The sequence below is a fragment of the Malurus melanocephalus genome, unplaced genomic scaffold, assembly GCF_030028575.1.
Source record: "Malurus melanocephalus ecotype Western Australia unplaced genomic scaffold, MMel_1.1 scaffold_719, whole genome shotgun sequence".
NCBI classification, from domain to species: domain Eukaryota; kingdom Metazoa; phylum Chordata; class Aves; order Passeriformes; family Maluridae; genus Malurus; species Malurus melanocephalus.
Window position 1 is genome coordinate 200,111 of NW_026623951.1, and position 23,861 is coordinate 223,971.

Here is a 23,861-nt window from a genome sequence, read left to right on the forward strand (position 1 = left end):
GTCAGTTGTAGCTGAGTTTCATCAGATCTATTTTAAATAAGTAGAATTGCCAACTCTTGTAATTAGGTTGCTAAACCCAACCAAACCAAAACAAATTTTAAAAACAGTTGTTGCTTTCTGAGCAAATCTGAAAATATGTTTTTTTTGTATCCTCTTATTCCTATCATGCCTTGGCCTCCACCACAAAGTAACCCAAATCTTCTTTTGCTTCACGTGCTCTGTATTTCATGTGCTTTTAAAGTTTTTTAAAATGTCACATGATCATTTCAGGCATCTTTTCAATGAAGAAACGAGAAGAGCTGTGAAAAAAWTAAAATCCTGTCATTGATCTCAGAAAAAAATATAGCTTTTATTCTAACAGATACATTAAATTCTGTTGTATTTTTGCTCTTCAGCACTGCAAGGACTACTGCTTTTATTTTCTCATTGTCGTCTCCCCTTTTTCTGTTTGGTTTTGTGTGCTAAGCCAGTGTATGTTGTACTTGCTGCTCTTCTGCCCTTATTCTGCAAATGTGACCACCAATTTATTYGAATTTCCTTTTCCATGCACACCCTGTGACCTGTAGGTTTTAATTCAGTTCATAGAGTGTAAAGGGGCAGGCACACGGAGCCCTGCTGAGCACAGGGTGAAGCTGCATGGTCCATGTGCTGCACAATAATTGTTAGCAGTTTTCAGAATGGGGCTGTGCATTAGCGGCCCAGATTTCCACTGTAGGGCTTCSCTTCATTCGAATCATTCTTAATAATCTTTTTATAATATCAGTAAGTGAGATCATAATTAAAACCTGAGTAGATCAMCAGTGCCTTTGTGTAATCTCTTAATCCTGTGCTAATATTAGAGATTGCTCTTTTTTTAAAATCCGCTGTTTAACACATCTGTACTAGTTCTTAATTTRCTCTAAAGATTAGCCTTGGTACACCAACCCATGAGTGTTTCCCAGCAGTCAGTTGACTTCTTTCTCAGTTCATCTTTTACATGATTGATTGCTTGCTGAGAGAGCCCAATTAAATCTAATGGACTGCTGGTATACTACTATTGGAATATTGACATTTTATCACCAATTAGGCTCTATTCCTTATCTTTTGTGCTCTTAGCTGGCTTTGTCTCACTTTACTTTACAGGATTAGGAAATGCTTCTTCCTCTATTTTTCAACATATTTGTTTTCAATTAAGGTGTTGAGGTGTTTTATTTGGAAAATAGAAGCTTTACATGTCAGAAGATAAGTGCAGGGCATAAAGATGTATGTAATGGGAAGGCATAATCATCTTAAATATGCTTCTCCTTTTCTTAATTTGTATTCTCTCTTTTTCCAAAATACATCCCACAGTTTGATAAATTAGGCTCCTGTATGCAAATCTGCTTTCAATTTAGAATTGCTTTMATATTAAATATATTCTGTTATTGGTAGGGTATATACTACATATCAGGAGACCTGCTCTCCAATAATATTATCTATGGACTACAGGATTATTGAGCAAAACAACTTCTAAAATATAAATTAAAAGGCTGCAATGTTGTTTACATTAGAAATACATGATATCGTCATGATAAAAGGAACATCTCTAATCTAAAATGTCAGAATCAAACAAAAGTGATATTTATTAAAGCAACACTGAAATTATTTTTTATTAATAGATTTGGTTATCAGGCTGTGAATTTAGGCATCAGAGGTGCCAGCACATTATTTTCTTTAGTGCTTCAGAGGGCAAAGAGAACAGGAGAGATTCTAAACTTTAGATATTTTTCCCCGCTTCAGCAAAATCTATCAGAGGATGTCTGCCCTTTCTACTTATAAAGATTCTTGAATTTTGCTCCTGTTGATGATGATTTTTGTTGGTGTGCTAGGTGTCTGCCGTATAAATATATTGCAAAAAAGATAAATTGCTTTGAGGGGGGTCCACAGGGGTTTTAAGTCTTAAGTTTTCCCCCTGTGGGATCATAACAGAGGGTATAAATATAAATGTAGGTTTTTCCATATGAGTATGGAAGAAAGCTTGATGGTTCCTCTGCTATGGACAGATATTTAGGGTCCAGTGGCAGTGAATATTCTGTTCAGTTGCTGCTGAGACCTTCAAAGGAGAAAAGTATGTTACCCRTTGTCCCAAAAGTAAACACAGTGTACTGTTTTTTCTAAATAGAGTAATTGATCTTTAATGCAGATAAGCTGAAGAAATAGGTTGTTAACATAACCCCAAAAGACCYACCTTTCTGAAACAAGAAAGGTTTTTATGTGTGTGAATTTACTTCATAACTTGTAACACTAATGACTGGATTACAATTATTTGTTTTTTGTTTGAGACTTACAGGAAGCTCTATGCAAATTGTAGTCATGATGGAAATTAAATATACATTAAAAATRCCATTACTGAATAATTCTAGCATAGTAAGCAGCCTGCTTCATAATACATTATTATTCTCATAATGTTTGAGCAACTCGTATCACAGATGCATTTGATGAAGTAGCAACAGCAGTGGAGATAGCAGCATAAACATCATGCTCCACTGCCTGCCCTGTGCTAAAGAAATTACAGTGTGGGAGGAAGGAACATAACACTGCAACTGCTGAGACTGACAGCCGAGGAAGTGAGGAAGCCTTATGAAATCAACAGCATGTTGGGTACATGCTCTCCAATTATGATGACAGGGTTTCACTAAAAGGTGGACCTGCTATCATTACACATAAACAGAGTTGTTAAGACACCTTCTAAAAGATCAAGAGCAACATATCAACTTTAAATAGATAATAGAAGTTGTTTGAATCCAGCTGATCTTCTAACACAAGTCTCATCCTGTCTCTTACCAGAATAAATTTGCAAATTTTTTTTTAAAGTTTGGATTATTATTCTCATCTGCCTTCAAAATATTTTGTAGCCCTTTCTTGTCAGGATGCTACACTGTCTTGATTCCACATGCTCTGCTTAGAACTTGGTTGTTAACCACCACATTCATGGCACCATGTATACAATACATGTACTGCTGCTAACTGCAGAGCAAATTCCTGGGAAGACCTTTTGGGTAGGGGGGTTTCTGTTTGTTTTTCTGAGCAGAATGTAGGATTTATAAAAAATATTTTTTTTTGTATAACTGAATGGCTTCATTGAGAGGCATGGCAGAAAGCAGGTTGCATTTATTTTTCTGTAGGCTGGTGCACTGTGCTGTTGTGCAGGCTGGGCAAATGGATGGAAGAGTGATTCTGCCTGGTGCCCTCACTGGGTATGCTGAGGATGGAAATTGTCTGAAAAGCTGCTAAGTGTGCAACTCTCAGAAAAAAATTGTTAGTCCACAGCACAAGTAATTCATGGAAAACCTGGTTTTGATTTCATTCTTCCTTTTTGCCTTAATTTATCAAAAGCCTTTGAGAAGTGCCTATAAGGAAATCATCTATGCAGATCCAACCCAAAGCCGTAGCTAATTTGGGAATCTCATCATAGATGTGGCTGGAAGGCAATTCGCAGTTTACTGAATTTGTACTATCACAAGCAACCACATGTGTATAAACTTATCAAACTGCAAAACCTTGTTGTTCTGGCTTGTTAGAAAGCTTCTGAACTCATAGTTGGTTMAAACCAACCTATTTTTGTGCCAATGCTATCACTTCTGCTTGCATTGCTTTTTCTTCTTTTGGGCTTTCAAAGAAAAAAAAAAGAAAAAAAAATGAAAAAAGCTAGAAGCGCTTTCTTTAATTTGAATTGTCTTTCTTAAGTGTGGGAAGCCATAATTAAACATAGTATTCTGGGTCAGGTCTTACCTGCAGAGCAGTACAGTATTTCCTTCTGGGTATTCCTCACTTGTTATGTTCTGGAATTGCATACGCCTTCTTCAATGACTGTATTACTTTGTTTGAAGGAACTATGATCAACCAATTAGCACAACCCATTCTTTGCTCTCCTTTCGTTTCCGCTCAAATGCTTAAAGAAGAAATTCTTATTGATAATGTCCAAGATGCATTTCTGTACCATTACCTTTCATCCTGTTTCTATCATTTAGGTCTTCAGCATCACCTCATTTCTTCAGTATGATGTTTCCTTTGTAATATCATACAACTTTGTGTCACCACATTTTAGCAGCATGCTCCTTTGCAAAGGTCATTACTACARATATTAAATAAGAATCATCTCAAGTATGATCCTGAACAAAAAGCCCCACTTTTCTCTAGCTCAATGATTCGATTTTCAGTGCATCTTCATCTCCCATGTACTCAAGCCTGTGGCCACCTTTGTATTCCTGTATCAGTCCTCTTATTTTCTGGCTTTTTGCAAATCATAACTGCACAAGTTTCACAATACTTTTCAAATGAATGAGAAATTTTACGGATATCCTAGCAAAATATTTATTTCTCAAAATTCATCTTTTCATGCAGCTGCAGATTCTATTCCTATCGAAGTATTTATAGCACATCCACCCCCAAAGTCCAAGAGACTGGTGGCAAGCAGAAAAATATACATGTTTRCAAATAAACCCCCTCAGAGGACTACTGCATTTAAACACTGAAAGTTTTTCCTTCCTGTATGTAGTTTTGCAAAGCACTTACAGATTCTTCATACATAAATGCCCAGAAAATTAAGGGATTATTTATATTAAGTCTTTTTTCTGCGTAAAACAGAAAGAAAATGCAATTAAACAATGGGATATCTAGAATAATTTTGTTTAATACTTGTTTATACCAAGCCACACATGGGGTAGTATTCATTTTACCATCAGAGTTAAAATAAGTTCTTTTGAAGAACACTTCAATAATAACATAAAAGCAATATCAGAAGACTTTAAATTTTTTKATATAACTAGTATTTTTAAGCTCTGTGACAAAATTCGTTAGTACCATTTTACAGCACAGAGAATAACTCTGCTACTCTTTTCTGTACAGTGCCAAMTGAGAAACAGCTTTTTTCTCCTTTAGTTGGTGACATTTTCTTTTTGGTTATTAAAAATAGAAAAGGACAGCTGCATACTTAGATGTGCATTAACTTCATAAATTGTTAATCCTGAAAAGACATGCTGCTCACAGAGGGGGTTAGTTTAATGCTTCAGACTGCCATTCAGTGACTAGCACTGCTTCWTACATTTGAAGTCATGCACATCAGACAACACTCGATTCTCTATAAATTGAGCCCATTCTCTGGATGTCCCTTGATACAAGCAAGAGTTTAATTTATTTCTGAAAAAATGCTCAAGTAAAAACAATAGGCTTAACTGACGTGGTTGTGTAGCCTGTGYCCCTGAGCAGCAGGGAGTGGGAAGCAGGTTTGCAGCATGTCCTGAAGGTCAGCATGGATGTTTCTTAGACACCAATAGCTCCCATCTCTTGCCTGAGGTCTCTTGCCTTGGGWGACGCTGTCCTGACACATCCAGCTGTGTGTCAAACATGAGCAGGATGTCTSGTCCCACCCCTCATAGTCAGCACTGCAGTGTACCCCTTTGCAGGAAGCAAGTACCCATTTTCCTACATGGATGTTCATCAAAGAAGGGTTGGCCAGGCACCAAGCACCACTCTGTGACATTAGGAACCTGCAATGGCAGGCAGGGCAGAAAAGGAACATGGCACATACATATGTCCCAGTTAAAGAAGGATTTTTCTGTGGATTTCATAGAGTTTTATTTTTGTTAGCTTTGTATCTGTTCAGCTACTGTGCATACCATTTCCAAACCTCTTTCACTCATTCACTTCCCAGCTGTAAGCTTTTGCTCCTGCTTTATCATTAAACTGAAATGCTCGATGTGCTTAGTAAAGTCTTTATCAAAGAAACATGAGGGGGATAAACCTTGAAATTTTTCATTTCTTACATGACAGGAGAGTGGCAAATATCTCTAAGCTATATATCCCAGCTAAGGTAAAACTGAAATCCATATCAAAAAGAGAAGATTTAGGCGTATGTGGTTGAACTTAGATAGCTAAGTGCAGCATGTCATCCTAAGAAACTCAACTCAGCTATCACTTCACTCTGGGAACACTTGCAATCTCTAGCAGAGTTTCCCAGTTTCCAGGCTTTTAGCTGTCCATATGTRTGTGCCTGGACCGCCTACTGAGGTTGGTCCATTTAAAAATGATGAATCCTTTTCTAACAGCTATGTTTTAAAAAACCTGTCTAAATAAAGAAACTATAAAAAATGAACTGCAAGGGCGACCGTATATTCCCAACAGAATTTTTCTATGACGACCATGAAAACATTTCCAAGTTTTTTGAAACCAAGAGGTTTTCCAAGATGCTGGAAAGGACCTGAGAACCTTCAGGTCCAATTGTAAYATTGCTGAATATAGGAGCATTTCTGTCTTTCACATATTTGGGTTAAGGTATAGGAATAAAAGACACAACTGAACCTGACCTGTGTTGTGTTGGGAACACAATGAAAGACCCGAGCACCTTCACCAGCCCTGCTGGTGCRAAGCTGGAATCACAGCAGTGTAACTGGGTTCAGAGCCATGAGCCATGTAACCAACCATATGGATGCCAGGATTGAAATTCTCATTACTGAGTGCAACAATAGCAGTAGGAAGGAAGGGAAGTGATGATTGTGAAAAAATTTCCTGCCTCCGCCTGCTGAGGAAGTGTCATTTTTTGTTATATGGATGTATTATATAATSTCTTGCCATTAGCAGAAATATATTTCTGTATCTGTACTTCTAGAAAGGCATCTGTATTAACCATAGATACTGTATAATCCAGAGATACCCTTATTTTAAGTACCTCATCATACACATTAAAATTACTGCAATTTTTTGTCCCTTTCTCCCTTTTATTCTTTCCTATAAAKACATTAAAATAGCTTCAGACAAATACAAAAGGGATCTGTGGAATTTTTGGTTCAGTTGTGTCACTGTGTGAAGTGATGTAAGGTGAGGAAAATACGTTTGAGGCACTAGTTGTGTTCACAAAAAACTAGTTTCTAGTGAAAAATACCAAAAGCTACAGTACTTTAAGTACATAGATTTAAATTAATATGTTCCTAAAAGAAGGGTAGTTTTAAGAAGAAAAACAAATGATTTCCAAAAGAGTTGAAAGTTATTAAATACTGTGATTATTTTTTTTCTTTTAACTTACATGGATTACCCCATTTGTTTTACATTACTTTCTAAAAATACCACAAGCGTTTCACTTGCTAAAATGAAAAAGAACTTGTATCTTGAAACAAAAATCAGAAGTCAACACCTACCCTGAGCAAGAGAAGAAATAGTTTTGCTCTAGACCCTGATTTGTTTTAACAAATGCACTATTGCAGCCATGATTAGATAATGCAAAAACCTGTGTTTTCTCTTTTCTTATTATGAACGTCTTCTGAGGAGTGTAAGTTATAAATAATATCATTGACAGTAGGCTGAAAAGTGCAGTCAAAGAAGCTAAGTTTTCTGCAGAGTCTGGTCTTTTTGTTTTAATACAAGGAACAGTTGGTGGTGTTTGTGTCAGAAAGCACTTCATGACTCATTTAAAAACATCCATTTTAAAGACTTTCACTAAAGAAACCGAGGCCAAGATTGTGCCTCCTAGTTCATGCTAGTATAATTAGGARAAACACAACTAGAGCAATGGAATGGCACCATAGTGTAGACACTGTTCCCATTTTCTGCGTCTCTTAAGCTTAGGGAAATAAAAGGATATATCAAAGTATTTCTTCTTTCACTAGAAGTCCCTGCCAGTGTGAATCTCCTGTCTGTGACCTTGCCTGGGATACAGGCAGCTTAAAAGCCATTTGTGCACACTAAGCATGACACAAAAGCTAGATCTGAAATGTGCAAGTTACAGTATCTTGTGAGAAGAATGTAGGACTCTGTATCAGCATATTTTTCTTCCTTTTTTTCGGCATTTGTTTACAATTTTTAAGGCAAATTTAAAAAAAAAATAGAAACGGAAAATTTAATAAACTTATGACTGTAGAGTCATAATCAAAGTCAGTCAGAGGCATCTAAGAGAACTGAAATTATAATCCCTAGGTTTTTATTCATCTTTTCTGCTAAGGGCTTTGACTTCCTCTGCTCTCCTAAATTTGTCAACCCACAGGAATACAGTGACATACCACACGTTAGCAGAAATAGTAGTAAAAATATAAAAGAGGGACCTCTTCTACAGTCACATGAGATAAAACTATTACCTAGTTTATGATTTGGATTTTAATTTCTCTTGGTACAACTGTGCTTTGATCTGTAACCCCAAAATAAATTTTGAATCTATTATGGATTTTGTAAGGTTATTATGAATTTGTAAGAAATCAGTGCAATTTAATCTAATAAATTTTTAGTATCCAGTTGTCATATAATATTTTCAGCAGCAGGTCTTGAAGTTTTTACAGAAGGGATGACTTAAATTTTACAGAGTGAAACTCGGGAACTGAGAGGGAAGAACCCTGACTTTATTATTGACATTGAAAAGCAAAAGAAAATTACATTTTCAGACATAAAACCAATTTGTTCAGGATAACTGCCTTGAATTTGAAAGCTCAATRTACAGCTAAATAGGAAAGATACACTGTCATTGGTAAAGCTCAGTTAAATTAATTTAGCTTATAAGGGAATCAGAGGAAAAACAAGTAAGTAGGAAGCAAAATATTACACTACAAGAAGCCTGAGGCCATTGAATATGGCAAGAGCGGAGAATTCTGATCCTGGGTTCCTTTCTGGGGAATGCTAAAAATGAGAAGAGCACAAAATCCTTTTCCTGATTAATCACTGTACAGGTTGCACTGGGAGCTCTGAGTGACTGAAGTGACATTGTTCATCCTGCCAGTCCTGTGCGTATACATTGGTCTTTTTTGTCACCTCTGGATGGTGACAGAAAAGAAGCAGCACCTCAGCTATCATCACAAACAGATTTCAGTTTGGTTGGCTATGATGKTTCACTGTTTCCCAAGGAGAATTCATTTAATGAATTCAGCCTCTAGGGTTTTTTATCTATTTATAGATTTATGTCGTATAGTCATAATCCYTAGTTCATATGCATATATAGTACTTTAACATACAAATTATTTACAAAGCATTTTGCTTTTTGCAGAGGAAAAATTAGATGGTCTGTATAGAGTGAATTCATTATCCRCTACATATTGAGTAATTTACTTTTTTTTACTTAAATATATACTGTTTAAATAATTCTTGTTTTCTGTATGTATGTTTGTATTTTCTGTAGCTGTTTACTTTGAGTGAATGCTTTAATTATTCCATTAGGGTATTCTAGTAATTTGGATCTAAAAAAAAGTAAGTTGTTATTATTGGCATGTGTTTACATGGTTTGGGATGGAATGCCCCATACATTTCATTTTGTTTTATTTATTTTTCGTGTACCAGACCTTAATGATAAAATAGGTGAATGACACTGCTAGAGTTGAAATGTAAGTCTGAAATATGCTTCATTCTGCATACACCTGAGTGAGAAATACCTCACTGATGACCAGCACTGTGACTTGTGGAAGGCTTTCAGCAAACATTTCTGGTCTTTTCACAGAATTCGTGCAGACTGACAATTTTTTGTTATCCCAGGGACCAGCCAGGAAAGGCATAAACTGTACAAACATTGGTTCACTCTTAATGCTTGAACCCTTAGGGTAATTCACTGTGGATTCTTGCCCAGTTCATGTAGTCACTGCTAATTCTTGGTCACCAAAAGTAAAATGCAGCCTCCATTCAAGGGTACATTTCCCACTGTTTTGCACTTGCTTATTGCCTAAAGTCGTATCATTAAATGTCATGTAAGCCTCCCAAGGTGGCTGATGTCTGAAATATTTCTTTAACATGAGACTTTTCCTAAGGCCAAAGCCAGTGTATGGTATTTTGACAGCTTTCTACTAGCAAGTCTTATACACATTCTGTGAAGTCAGGTTAATTTATTTTGCATGCCAGTAGGAAAGAAAAAAAAAAACAAATTGAGAGAGCTGGAAGGGAGAAATTGAGATCTCCTACTTTGTTTAAAGCAACTGACAGTGTAATTGACAAATAAAAGTTCTGTGAGATGGTACTAGACAAACAGAAATAAAAATTATCAAGGAAAAATTTTAATTTAGTATCTGAAATTGAATGGAGAAGCAAGCCACAAAGGTGAGGGTTGTTCCTTCTGGTTTTTGTTCTTTTTCCTCTTGTTCACAGTGTTAGAAAAAATTAGCTGAGACCACTGACAATGCCTAAAGAGGAGAATTTTTACCAATGAGTTTTGAAGAAACTTTACTTCAAAGAAACTATAAAAGCAAAAATTCCTGGAACTCTGTGTTAATCACTCTCCCTCTGCTTTAACTCAGTCTGGAGATTCTAAGAGAAATGCAGTGATTTAGGACGTGGCTGAATCCCTGAAGTTCCACTGAAATATGTTTTTTACTGGTAGACCTTATTTGRGATGGCATTTTTTGCATTCCATTTATCCTTTTATTGAAAGTGAATTGTATTTGATGAGGGCATTATTAAGTCCATATATTTAAGGTATGTGTGTGTCAGAAGAAGGCAAGTAATTGCTTCACGTGTGTTTCAAATTGCCGGAAGCCATCGCTGAGAAGTGCCGGCCCTTCCCTCGAATATCCTTCCCCATCCCTCCCTCGGGTGCTTGTTGTTCTGGCACAAACATTTATGTGGCCACATAGGGAGCCACATCTGACAGCTGAGAATTTAAAATGAATTTAGGAAAAAATAAATGAGCAGCTCAAAGAAGAGTGTTGCTTATCTGAGTGGAAAGAGATTCAGCTTCACGTTGCCTAGAAGTCTGATAAGGGCTTTGCCAAATGCAGACCTGGTGGCTAAAAGACTATTTCACACTTGAGGTGATGCCCAACCAATATTAATATTTACAAAGTAGAATGCAGCAGCCAGTAACATGGTTGACTTCAGACTGAAATTCCTGATTGACTTACAGATAAATATGTTCTTAGAAGAAAGGGGAAGGTGAGAAAGTGGGATGATAATAACAGGCAACCACAGAGGGGCCCCAGGGAATGGGGGGCTGTATCAGGGATAAACAGGGATATAGAAGACAGAATCCTCCCCCAGCCTGACAGCTGCTTTCTTTGAATGTTATCTGAGGTTACCAAAATAGAATAGGAAATAGAACTGAGACTCTAAACCCACAGGTTAAGCAGTCTTTTATAGTTTGTCCTGTGAATCATGGGAKGGAGATGCATTTGGGATGTTTCTGTAATGTGAGGATGGAGTGATTGTATTTCTTTTTTTGTCACTTGTGCCCTTATTGAGCTTTTGCAAGTATTCTATTAGGTTTTAGTCTTTTTTTTTTAATTTATTTTTTTTTTATTTTTTTCCCCTTTCTGTAACTCCAACCTGCATTTGAGGTGAAGAAGATGGTTAAATAAGAACAGCTTAAAGACACGGAACATTCTTTACCCTGGGATTCTCTGGTGCTGTCCTGGGTGCTGAAAGAGTAAGAACCTTCCTTTGCTTTTCGTTACAAGGCTAGAGTAGAAGCTGGAAGATGGGTCTGTATCCAGGACCTCTCTTCCAGTGATCAGCATTAATAAAGTAAACTTTCTGCCAGCACTGGTTAGAGGAAAGAAGCACCAAAGCCTTCAGGGAGTTTACAAGAGCAACATGATCAAATATCCTACCTCTGATCATTCCCCTAACTCATTTTTGTGGTATATTGAGAGTATCACTTGATAAATCTTATTCACTTTCAAAGGCCCAATTTAGAATTTGTTGGAGTTTAATATCAATTAACTATTTATTTTAGGGAAAATACTGCATCAAATAGGTAACTAATAAGCATTTTTTCGTGGACAGAGCAAAATATTTCAGCTCTTAGCTGATAACCACTCAAAACTAACGAGTCAAAAAAAWAGACAAGATCAGAGCTGAACATGAACCTACTCTACAGTTTGTAAATAAATGGCAAGCACATCTGCCAGATGTTACCAAGATGTTACTGAAATAAAGCAGTTGGGGCTATTCACTGTAATAAGTAAAGTTATGAAAGAAGCATGCTTTTTGTAGAAGCTGTTCTYATTTGTCATGTATACCAATGCATTAATTTCTGAGATTCACTTCAAGCATCAAAACTATTTTAACTACCTACATTTTCAGATTTTGGGCAAGGGAAAAATGTTTCTATAGGTGGAGAGAGAAAAAAATCAACCATTCTACATGTAAAATACTTTTATATCAAATTGCTTTAATTCTAAAATAATCAATCACTCAGTTATATAGATACTAGTATAATTCTTATATTTTATAGCTATTACTCTGCTGTTAGTGGAGAGTGATATAGCCCATGACCACCACTGAAGAATGTGATGATTTACCCAGAACTTCAAATGGAAAATGTGAAGCATCTGGTTGATTCTGGAAGTTTGTGTTGCCTCCTAGGAACTTGTCAGATGRCTTTACAATATTCCTTTAGCTGGGATAGACTTTTTAATTTTGCTTCTAGGATTTTGCAGAAGATTGTGCTCTCTTCAGGGGTAATCAGGAGGTTTGACAACTTTGGCTGCAAAATACTGACCTAGTGATGGAATCCAGAAATGGATAAAATCTGTCATGCATAATATACAGTGGGTGATATTGGCAGTGTTGGTGGTTTCCTGACTTTGAGTGTTTTGCTACTGATTCAGCTTGTATCTTATCTATTCCAAATCTTCCTGTTCCAGACATTTCATTTACTTCTTGTATGTCCAGCAGTGCATCAATATTATAGCCATCTCTAACTTATAAAACAAATAAAAATACCAACWTCAATATTGGACTCTGTTTGCTGTTGGATACGAAAACCACTGGTCTTTCCTGTCTTAGCTTATCTGCCTAGAAAAGACAATTCACAGAAAGACTTCAGAATTTYCAGATTAGTATATTTAATAAATGCTGTGGACTCTTCATTTGTTTTACTGGAGTCCAATAAATTGCCTATGTCAGAATTTCACTGTCTCTCTCCTATTCAAGTACTGTTTGGCCTAGCACAAAACCCAGATGGAAAAGTAACAAATTAAAGGAATGTGGGTTAGTTATTTGCTCAAAACAAGATTCAGGTGAAATATCTGTTGAATTCAAGCTGGGAACAGACAAATTATTGCTTATTATTCTGTCGTTCCTTATAACAAAAATAGTTCCCTCTCTATATATTAATTAGCCTTTTTTATATCATTAATAAAGTTACTATTTAAAATACAGCTTGACTGGAAAGGAGCAAAGAAATTTTCCTCATTGATTTATTTCACTCATCCTGCTGCACCCCTTTTAGAAGTTAGTTTAACATCAGGTGGTAGTAAATGTGACAGTAAAATATTTTTATGTTGTGTTCTTTTTTTTCTTTTGAGACAAAGCACTTATCATTTACAGGCATGTGGCCCTAATCTGAAAGATGAATTGGTTCATTCACTTCAAGTACCACATAACCATTCACACACCATCAAGCTTAACACTATTAAAGGGTAATTTCCCCTGTGGGAGCTATGCCCAATACAGATGCCTTTGCTACACAGTGTCTTTTTATCTTTCCATGGCAGGTAAGGAGATTTAAATAAGAGGCTTCATCAAGAATGCAATCACAGACATATTCTTCCTACTGAAGTATCCATGAAAAAGCAAATAAACACTCCTAAAAATCCTAGTGCTCCGAAATATTACCAAGAAGACTTCAGCATAAAGTTCACACTTTGAAATTATGTGTTGAAATCAAAGCATGTGAGATGCTTCATGGGCTTGGCAGTAGAGGACAGGAAACAATGTGGGATAATTTGCTTGTCCTGCTAAATTCTGAATGTAGTAAAACTGTTCCAAGTAATCAAGTGTATTTTGCCTTCATCTCTCATAATCATCATGGGTTTTTTTTTTTCTTATAATTTCTTTATTATTATGGGTTCTATAGTCTATCAAACTTGATAATTAGGTCTGTGTTGAGGTTTTCTTTAGAACATAATATTCATATGTTTTTGCTCAAATATTTGGGGATTAAAGTATTATCTGCAGTAGTTTTGTTTGGTTTCGTCTAAAGATAAATTATCAAGGGATRTCAATAAAAATAGGCTTTCTCAGTAAAGTGTTGAAAAGTTATAGAAATCATGCCTTTTTTTTTTTCTTTAAGAAGAGACTGTTTTTTACCTCATTTTCACCATTAAATTGCCTTTCTTCTAAGGTCTTTTTTTTCCATTTACACTAGAATAAACAAGCTTTATTTTTTAATTAACTTTGTGTAACTTAAAGCCACAGAGGTCACAGAGTGTATTGTCTTTGACTTAAATAAGGTCAACACTTATGTCTAAAACTTTCAAAAGAATTATTGCAGTTTTGGACTCACAGCTCAGAATCATCTTATTAGTGAAGCCAAACCAATTTACAWGTCCTGTAGATAGGGACATGAAGTTTTGCAAGAGCATAGGGCATGTTTACAAAACTGTTTTGATAAAATATGAGTAACCTAAGTGCTATTCTTTATGTCAGGAAAGCCCTGCTGAGATTTGCAAGCCTCTCTGTGGCAGTCTCRTTTGCAGGCCAACATGTTTGGCTTTCTTAAATTGCGTAAAATTCATGTTCTTCTCAAAGTACTGAAGTTGATATGTCAACAGTGCTGATCTTTTATCTAAGAGTTCAGGACTAAGCAAAGTAATAAATCAAAGCATCRCAGATACTAATTCTCCCTTATGACTGAGGGAAGGTAAATTCTTCCAAATGAATATTTTACCCTGAAGTAATTGAAAGTGAAAGGGACATTATTTTCAGGTTTTTTGAAGCTGTTCTACTTTGCATTGACTACTGCCAAGCCTCAGTTGGGTCAAAAAACATGAAAGTGTGAGCATTTGCTTATCCATAGCAATAAATCACTCATCTCAAAGGAGGAAGAAAATAGGAAAGGCTGAATTTCAGTCCTCCATTCTCTAAAATACTTTGCTATTATATACTAAGCATTCTTTGGATCAAGCCTTTAATTCAAGAAGTGGTTTGAAATTTTGTACCAGATGAAACCCAAACTGGAAACTGTTTTGCTTTTTTTTTACTTGAAGTGATTTGAAGCCACACTGCATAAGAACTCCTACGCAAAATTTTATTCCACRGAAATTTCTATACTGAACTCCTCATTTTTTTTTCTACAAGTGCAAGCTGTCTAGAGCAGAGCTTGTCAAGAGCACTTAGATATTTCTCACTTTATATACTCAGTTATTAGTACTGTTTGTTTGRTATACTCATAATGGATGAAATTCATTCATGGCCAGAGGGACAGCCAAGGACTGCACAGCTCTTAATTCATGTGTAGGTCTCATATTAGCCTTAAAACAGACATTTAATGGGACATGGCCTTCCTTCTCGTTTCCTTCCCCATCCCCCAGAACTAAGTTAGACGTAAAYTGTGATTACAGAAATTCGTAGTAAAGTTTCCTTCACAAACTGTATGGAGTTAAACTCACATAAACTCTCACTGCTAGGTCCAGGCAATGGATTTAGCTCAATCCTGTAGTGCATTAAATAGAGTGCAGTAGTCAGGGAAAGCCTTGTAAATTTGCCAGCCATAAAGGTGCAATTTTAACCTGCAGCTCTAGTGGTAAGAGTCAAACTGAATCCTGTGCAGGTCTCAAAGTGAATTCATGTGTTGAGCTGAGCCCTTAAGAATGGGATTTTCTTCTAAAACTAGAAATACCATTAATATGCCACTGAAAATGTCAGGGGTTTAGAGCTATCCTTTCAGAGCTCTTAAAAGTAATCTTTTTGATAAATAAAATGAAATTAGACATAAAAGGTAATCATTTACCATTGAAGTGTGATATTAAGTACTCAAACTTATGATAATGAAAGTGTTCCCACAGTAGCCATAGCTTGTCATCAGATTTCACAGGTGACTTCTCTCTWAGCATTCAGTTTAGTATAATACTTCCAGTCGTGGTGAAAGAAAATAAAAAAMCAGATCTATTAGATGAGTAAGTGTATCAATGTGAGATTTGACAAGTATCTTTTTCTGTGATTGCATATTAATTATAGTTAATTTTACTTGGATTCTAAACATTAAATCATAAAACACAATATGTTTCATCTTTCTCTGTCTCCAAGGTAATTTTGAAATAGCAGGTGGAGGAAAAGTTCATTCAGGGGTTTAGCATATCTGTGCTCCAGACTGATGGTCTGGTGTAGCCTCTAAAAATACAGACGTTTCACAGTGTGAAACAATGTGGAAAAAATTGCATTTTAAGCAAAGTCATTTATAAATAACATATTGCAAAAATTATGAATCAAACTGCAAATAATATTGCTAGATTATATATAATTTCTTCTGCAGCTACAAATAAAAATAACTTTTGTTCTCAYTGCTACTATGTTCCTGAGCCATTCAATATAATGTCAGTTCAAAACACTGTTGCCCTCCCATTTTCATTTTTTATTAAATCAACTAGAAACATTAAATTTATTTACTGTTACAGTACTTTATATCATAATTTTGCTAACAATTTTGCTGCAATTTTTTGAAGATGTTCTTAAAAGAAGAAATGTTCTTGAAGATGTTTGTTGAAGTTCTCAATAAATATAAAGTATTTAGAAAAAGGTTTTTTGCTTATGCAAGAGTTAGTTTTGTTTATGGCTATATTATTTCAAAGGAACTGATTTAATTAATTGGATTATTTCATTAATTCAGTAGACTGTATCAAGTAGAGCTGAGTGTGGTGTTTTAAGCACATTTGAAGAAACAGGAAATTATGAAGACAAAATACCCTCAAGAACTTTGTTTTCACTAAAATTACATCATAGAAAGACTCAAGATTTTTAGTTTGTTTATTTGATTTTTTTAAATTGATTTAGGTTTTTACTTAAATCAACAAACAGGCTTTCTTTTATAGTGCTAGCAAGGGAATTGATAAAACTTGTCAGTTCACTTTTTTTTGTGTATTTTCTGAAACAACAGTGAAAACATATTTTTAGCAGATTTCATCCTTCTTGATTGAGGTGGTGCATATTGAACACATTTAAAGTGTTGGTTATGTTTTTTTTTTCCCTAAATGACTGTTTTTATATCAACTTCAACTCTTATCTACATGTCTTGCATCCAGCTATAACCATTGTGCTCCAGAGCTAAGATTTTTCATTATTCATTTCAACACAGTAGTTACTAAAATAGCTAACTGCAGCAATCTATGCATATGTTCACAACTTCTTTTACATTCTGCAGTAAAAATAAACTGAATTATAAACAAAAGAATTATCTTTGAGACACTGTAGGAATAAAATAGCTGAGAGGGGAAGTTAATTCATGCATCTGACATTGTGCATACAGAAAACCAGGCATTTGACCAAAGAAAGAAAAGAATCATAAAGCATTATTTGCGTGGAAAGGGACCTTTAAAGGTCATCTCCACCCTGCAATGWGCAATGACTTCTTCAACTACTTTGAGTTGCTGAGAGTCCCATCCAGCCTGGCCTGGAATGGTTCTAGGGATGGGGCATCCATCACCTCTCTGGGCAACTGTTCCAGTGCCTCACCACCCTCATTGCAAAAACATCTGTGCTGCACACAGGGTTGATAATACAGAGATGTTTTTTAGCTGCTGAGCAGAACYAAAGCCTTCTCTGCTTTTCATGTGGCCACGCTGGTGAGCAAGTTATGGTRCATGGGAGAATGGGAGGAGACCCAGCCTGGACAGGTGACCAAAACTGACCAAAGGGATATTCCAGACTGTGTGACATCATCTCAGTATATAAAGTGTGAGGAAAAAGGAGGAAATGGGGGGTATATTGGGACTGATGGCGTTTGTCTTCCCAAGTCACGGTTACCTGTGATGGGGCCCTGCTCTCCTGGGGATGGCTGAACACCTGCCTGCCCTTGGGAWGGGGTGAATTCATTCTGTGTTTTGCTTTGCTCATGTGAGCAGCTTTTGCTTTCCCTATTAAACTGTCTCCATCTCAACCCATGAGTTCTCTGGCTTTTACCTTTCTGATTCTCTCCTGGATCCTGCTCCTGGGGGAGTGAGAAAGGGGCTGCCTGAGACATGGTTGCTGCCTGGGGTTACCCCCTGACACCACCRCAGCAGAGGTGATGAGTAAGCCAAGGTAAAGGGCTGGCTCACTTTATAACTTTCTATGAGAGATGCAGGCTTCAAGGAAAGAGCATTAAAAGAAAAAGAAGTAGAAAGTTCAGTGTCTACTGGAACTGCCTGGAGGACAAGTGCCACCTGGGAGCTATTTGGAGTACTTGGCAGTGGAAAGGATGACTGGACATGTCTTTGCAGTGGAGGTTGAGTTGGAGAGGAACAAGATACAGTGACTCACATCAGCCTCCCCAAGCTGGGGAACAAGCTGGTGGATGTCCTGGAACAGGCAGGAGAAGTAGAGACAGGTTTTTAAGTCAGTGACTTTTTTTTTTAAGTGTTAGATGTGGACTTGGCAGCATTAGGTTAACAGCTAGACTTGATGATATTAAAGGTCTTTTCCAACCTAAATGATCCTATGATTCTATGTGCACAGTGGAGCAAATATGCTTTGTCTGAGTTTTTAGGAACTATTCTGCATTTCTGGAAAATAAGTAGTTTCAGGTAGAGTGAACTACTTGAATGTRTTATTCTGGAATGGYTGAGGAGGTACAGTGGAGAGTGTGGCAGCACAAAGGGCAATAAGGAGGTGTTTTCTGAATTAGAAATGTAGCTAATTTTCCTGATAATCCTGGATGTTGAAAAACATACAAATCTGTAGATTATTTTGTATATATTTTAAATTCTTTCATGTTTCAGCAGGCAGAAAATACTGTGAAGAAGACCTCCCTCTAGCAGAACTGTTGCTTCTGTTAATAGCACACTACTGAGAAGGCAGTGCAGAGGCATAAAAAGAATTCTTTGTGAGGGAGGATTTGTTAATTTTTAAAAGGAGAGGTGTGGGAGAAACTTGTGTTTCGATTAAAGTCATTGTGGATTTAGGTGATTCAGTGGAGCATACCGAGCTCAGTGCTATAAGGTATTGAATCTCAGGGCTGTGATCCAAAAAAGCATTTAAATACCTGCCTATTGTCACACTCCTGAATAATCTTATAGGGAATTATTTTTTTTTTTTAATATTCTTGAAGGTGAATTTCAGTGTGCTTTTTTGAAACAGATACTTACTACGTTAAAGGTTTGAGCCCAAGAGAAGCAAGGAGTGCCAATAAAGAACTAAGTACGAAGTGACCAACAAGAAATAACATCTTGATATATGATGTTGCAGGAATAAAAATGGGCAGGAAAGCAACTTGAAGACTACTGCTCACAAAATGCTTTAGTTTCTTAGTCAGAGTGTGTTGTTATATTTGAAGAAGCCAAGATTGTAAACTAGATTAGATATTGATGTTAATCATGTTATTGAAAATCAGAACAACAATACTGAAATCACTGTCTGATTAACTACTCAGTTTTATAATTGCGTGCTGCAAAGCCAGAATCGTTCCATAATGCCAGCTGACTCTCAATTTAGCATATTCATATAATCATTCGAGGTATGAAATGAAATGCCAGATACAACAGTAGAAGGAAGGCACGTAAATCTATTTAAGAAGGTGAACATATTTGTGAAAGAGAAAGAGGAGGGGAATTGCTGCATCCATGTGTTAAATATTTGGGTTGAATATAATGGAGTAGAAAATTGCTTGTGTTTTTCACTCTGCATAATGTAAGCAAAAGCGCTGTAGGATTCTTCTCTCTCTTTGGCTCTTGATTATTCATGGGTTTCTCTAGATGGACTAGAGAAATGGGACACAGATTCCTGGGATGCTGGCTAAAACAAAAGAAAAGCAGGTTGTTGAATGCTGCTGTTTTTAGACTAATCTTTATTTTCCTCTGTGTATTGCTTTGTTTTGTTTCTCTCCTGCTTCATATAAAATATTGCAATTATCTTAGATTCCTTTGAGTCATAGAACTGCACTGTCAAAAAGAACACTGGGGTATTTATATTGCTTCTGCATTCTTTGTAATTGTAATTGTATTTCTAATTTATAATTCTGAACAACAAAATGCTAAGTAAATAAAAAAATCTTGCAATTGTGACCCAAAGTAGGGCTGTCATACCCTGAGTTTTGGTACTGGCAAAGGCAGTTAACTGATGCTGGTGGTGTCTGCATAAACTGTAAGGATAATCTAGTTTTCATAAGATATTTACATGCCTAACCTGTTTTCACCCTTTCAGGATTTATAGCAAAACCGAATCYGCACTCTACATTTTCATTTCAATCCTTAAACAGTTTTAAAATTTTTCCTTTTGGTCCAATCCAACACCTCTTGAACTCCATAGATATTTCTGTCATTTTTAGATAGTGTCCTAAATTAAGATTGTGACGTTTATATGATGTCAGAATAGCATCATTTCACTTCACAGCTGGAGTTCTGAAATAAGGCTTCAAAACTGAAAATGCTTGTACAGATTTAGCGGCTACCACTTAATTTTCACATCCATATTCTGCTTAAGACTTCAAAGCAAAAATGATATATGGAGGGAATAAGAGCCTAGATYTGATTTTTAGGCGTGTGAATTGCTGAGCAGTGCCTGCCAAGAGGCTGCTGGGCTGCTCCCCCTGCCATGGCAGAGTGCCTCTTTACCCATAACTTTATAACCTCCTTTTCCCTGCCAGCCTGAGCAGTAGGGGGTGTACAGCTGAATTTGGAGCTTGCACGGAGGCAAGTCTGTGATAACAACTGACAGTAAAAAGTGTGGTGAAATCATTACAGGATAAAAAAACCCCAAAATCCTAAAGACTCTGTCAGCAGTGAGCGATCTCTCTGTTATCCTAGGTTTAATACTCCTTTTTCTGTCCAGGGCTTCTGCAGAGTTGACATCTGCAAAGCAGAGTATCAGTAGACTGTGAAGGGAAGGTGAGTCAAGAGCTTCCAGAAAAAAAAGAAAAACTAAATCTAAGCCCTTGGAATATTTTTATTAAAGTGACAGGCTTGCAAATTGTACAGTAGTATTTCCCTTCTACAACAAAGTCTAATTTATCATAATAAACTTCTTGCAGTGTAAGAACAAACTAGCTCATTTAAACTTGTGTGCAAGGATTTCCAGTGCAGCTAATCTGTGAGCATTATGCACGCTTCGTTACGTGGATTCTCAAGCAGGCAGTGAAGATATTCTTTCTGTAAACTTTTGTAGGAGTGAGAATTTTGAGGACCAGACCTTCAATTTGTGTGCCAGTTGGGTATAGTATTTTTGCCTGCAGGAAATGACAACAACTTTTGCCAGCTGAGACTCTGAATCATGTTTTTCTAAATGCTGTCTATGAGTTTTCTGTGTAAACCAGTGCTTGCTTAATACTTTTTCTCTCCTGCCTTCTATTAGGGCCCCCCCAACGAAGCGTTTCCCCCAAACAAGACCACGAAGAAAGGAAGCACGACAAAGTCTTGGACAAGGGCAGTGAAAGTGGGACTTCCTGTAATGAGTTGTCCACCTCAAGCTGTGACAGCCACTCAGAAGCRAGCACCCCTCAAGAAAATGCCACCAGCACTCAGCCATCCACAGCCCATCAGCCAAACACCCTGACTTTGGATCGCCCGTCTAAGAAGGCCCCAGTGCAGTGGATACCAGCACCAGACAAACGCAGGAACAGTGAACTCTTTCAAACTCTCATTAGCAAGTCCAGAGAAACAAATCTTTCCAAAAAGAAGGTGTGTGAGAAGCTGAGTGTTGAGGAAGAAATGAGAAAATGTATTCAAGATTTTAAAAAAATCCACATTCCAGATTACTTTCCAGAGCGCAAACGTCCCTGGCAGTCTGAACTCTTACAGAAATACGGGTTATAGTAATCAACACTTTCCTGACGTATCTGGAGCATTTGGTGTTTGTTACATTGCTGCTAACTTACTGATGTCCTCCTCCTGGCCGACTCTGCCACCAGAGCTATTCCTGCTGCTTACTTCTTTCTGTGAACAGTGGATGTTGGATAGTACATGTTTTTCTTTAAAAATATATATAAAAAGATAGAAACTTAAAAAAATGCAAAAGGTGTCTCATCTAAACCACTTCATAATAGGAAAGAAAAAAAGTGCATGGTCAAGAAAGAAGGTTTTCGAACCATAGTCAGTTGAGCTTCATTATTGTTTTGGAACTTACCAAATAAAAATCTCAATCATCATTTAACACTTCATTTTATGTCACCATTAAAAATGACTCAGACTTGCCAAGGACGAAAAGAAACAGGGTTTAAAATTCAACTGAACTGGTTCCAGAGCTAATTTCCAACGTTCTCTCAATGTTAATGCAATAAAGCAAATACCTACTTTGCATGAGCACAATGTTACAAATAAATCACACAAGAACAAGAGGTTGTCTGTTGCTTGGAGAATTATTTGTTTGATACCAAGCCTATAAACATAAAATGTCTAAGGGATTGAATTTACTTTGTTCTGGATCTGTGATTTTTTTGTGTGTACAGTGTTCTGTATGTAAGGATGGTGTAAATATGCCTTATATTGTTTTACTATTGCACCAACAATGTTCATCTATTAGTGCTTGTCAGGATTATTTCTGTGAAATGCAAATTTTTGGCAGATTGTGAAAACTGGTTTGATGGTCTGAAAGTTTTTGTTATGTTAGTCGCTAAAAATGGAGAAAAATAAAAGAGACTTTAATGTATTTATTAAAAGAACCATCTGGTAGATTTTCTTGGCTGTTGTTATCTCCTCTCCTTTTTAAATAGAATTGAGCAAAGTTTTACTTTTTGTTCAATATTTTCCTACCTGCTCTGTTTGAAAAAAAACCAAAAAACCAAAACATAAAACATATTCCAAGAGTAGGAAAAAATATTTAGGGTAGTGCCATTTAATTGGAACTGCCACACAGACTGCAAGAGAAAGAGAGTTACGCTAAGAAGCAGCAGGGGATGAACTAAAAAATTGAGTGGTTTTACTAACAGAGCAGAAAGCAGTTCCAATTTGACAAGTTCACAAAAATCAGCTTAGAAATAGAAGATTTAAAATACCACAGCAGAGTGTGCTACATTTACAAATGAAAAGTTTCTTTGAATAGTCTGCTGTGTATGGCAGAGCTGTTATCTCAGCCCAGATATGGGAAAATAAATTCCTTTCTCATTACAAGAACACCAAGAAGACGACTGTGGTTCAGACAGCCATAGCTGAAATGGGTAAGGACTGCTGGAGTTCACAAGAGAGCTGCTGAGTTTTAGAGACTTGAAGTTATTACTGTGAGCACACAGATGTACACATTTTCTTTCAGAAGGGTAATCTCCATACATGTWCTGTAGCACCAACTGCAAAATTGTATCAGAAGAGATGTTTAACATCCTATGGTAATTTTAGCTGGTTTAGCTACAGTAAAGAGGACTTCTTGTATTATAAATTCCAGGCTTATTCCTGATACCTGTATTACRTTTTAGTCCTCTTAAAGGCCACTTAAAAAACTAAGAGCTCAGCATCTTCATTCACTGATTCTTTTCTTAATCTGCCTAGAACTAGTTGTTCTCCTATTCAGTTAATCAGTTGGCTTCAACACCTTTTGACAGCATTTTAATAACCTTAAAGACTGTACCCAGGATAAGTCTAGTCAAAACTGATGCAGTCAAGTATGAAATGATCTGGCTTCTCAGGTTTGCCTTTATGTTCCTTGCTTGCTTTTTCCTGGTCCAAAACACCTGTTYTTTCTTTTGAAAGTTTAATGCTTCTTAGACAAGTTTAGCATTTACTTTCTCTCTTTTCTAATCTTTGGCTTCCTGGCCTTTACCTGATGAAGTTTCCAACTGTTTAACCATGACTTAATCTATAGTGGATATAATTCTAGTTTACTTAGTCTAGAATTAGACTAATACTTGCAGCTTTTTTTCCATCTAGGATTATATATTTTAGATGCAGACAGCACCTTGAGCATTCCCAGTAAACCTTGCTGTTGAATTTGGAGGTTTGTTTTGCCTTCCTAGTTATTCTCAGTGCTCCTGGAAGTAACTGCCTGAGGTATGCTTAGGTGATTGTTTGACCAGTGTATTGATTTTAATTTTTCATTATGTGAATATT

At 36.5% G+C, this 23,861-nt stretch overlaps 1 protein-coding gene across 1 annotated transcript in view; it reads left to right on the top strand.

The window, feature by feature from the left end:
* Positions 1-22,479, top strand: part of KCTD8 (potassium channel tetramerization domain containing 8) — an 87,401-nt gene extending 64,922 nt beyond the window's left edge. The window contains exon 2 of the mRNA XM_057384561.1: positions 21,178-22,479. Within this exon, the coding sequence (XP_057240544.1) occupies positions 21,178-21,638 (461 nt within the window). The 3' untranslated portion in view covers positions 21,639-22,479. The remainder of the gene's footprint in view (positions 1-21,177) is intronic.
* Positions 22,480-23,861: the final 1,382 nt, after the last annotated feature.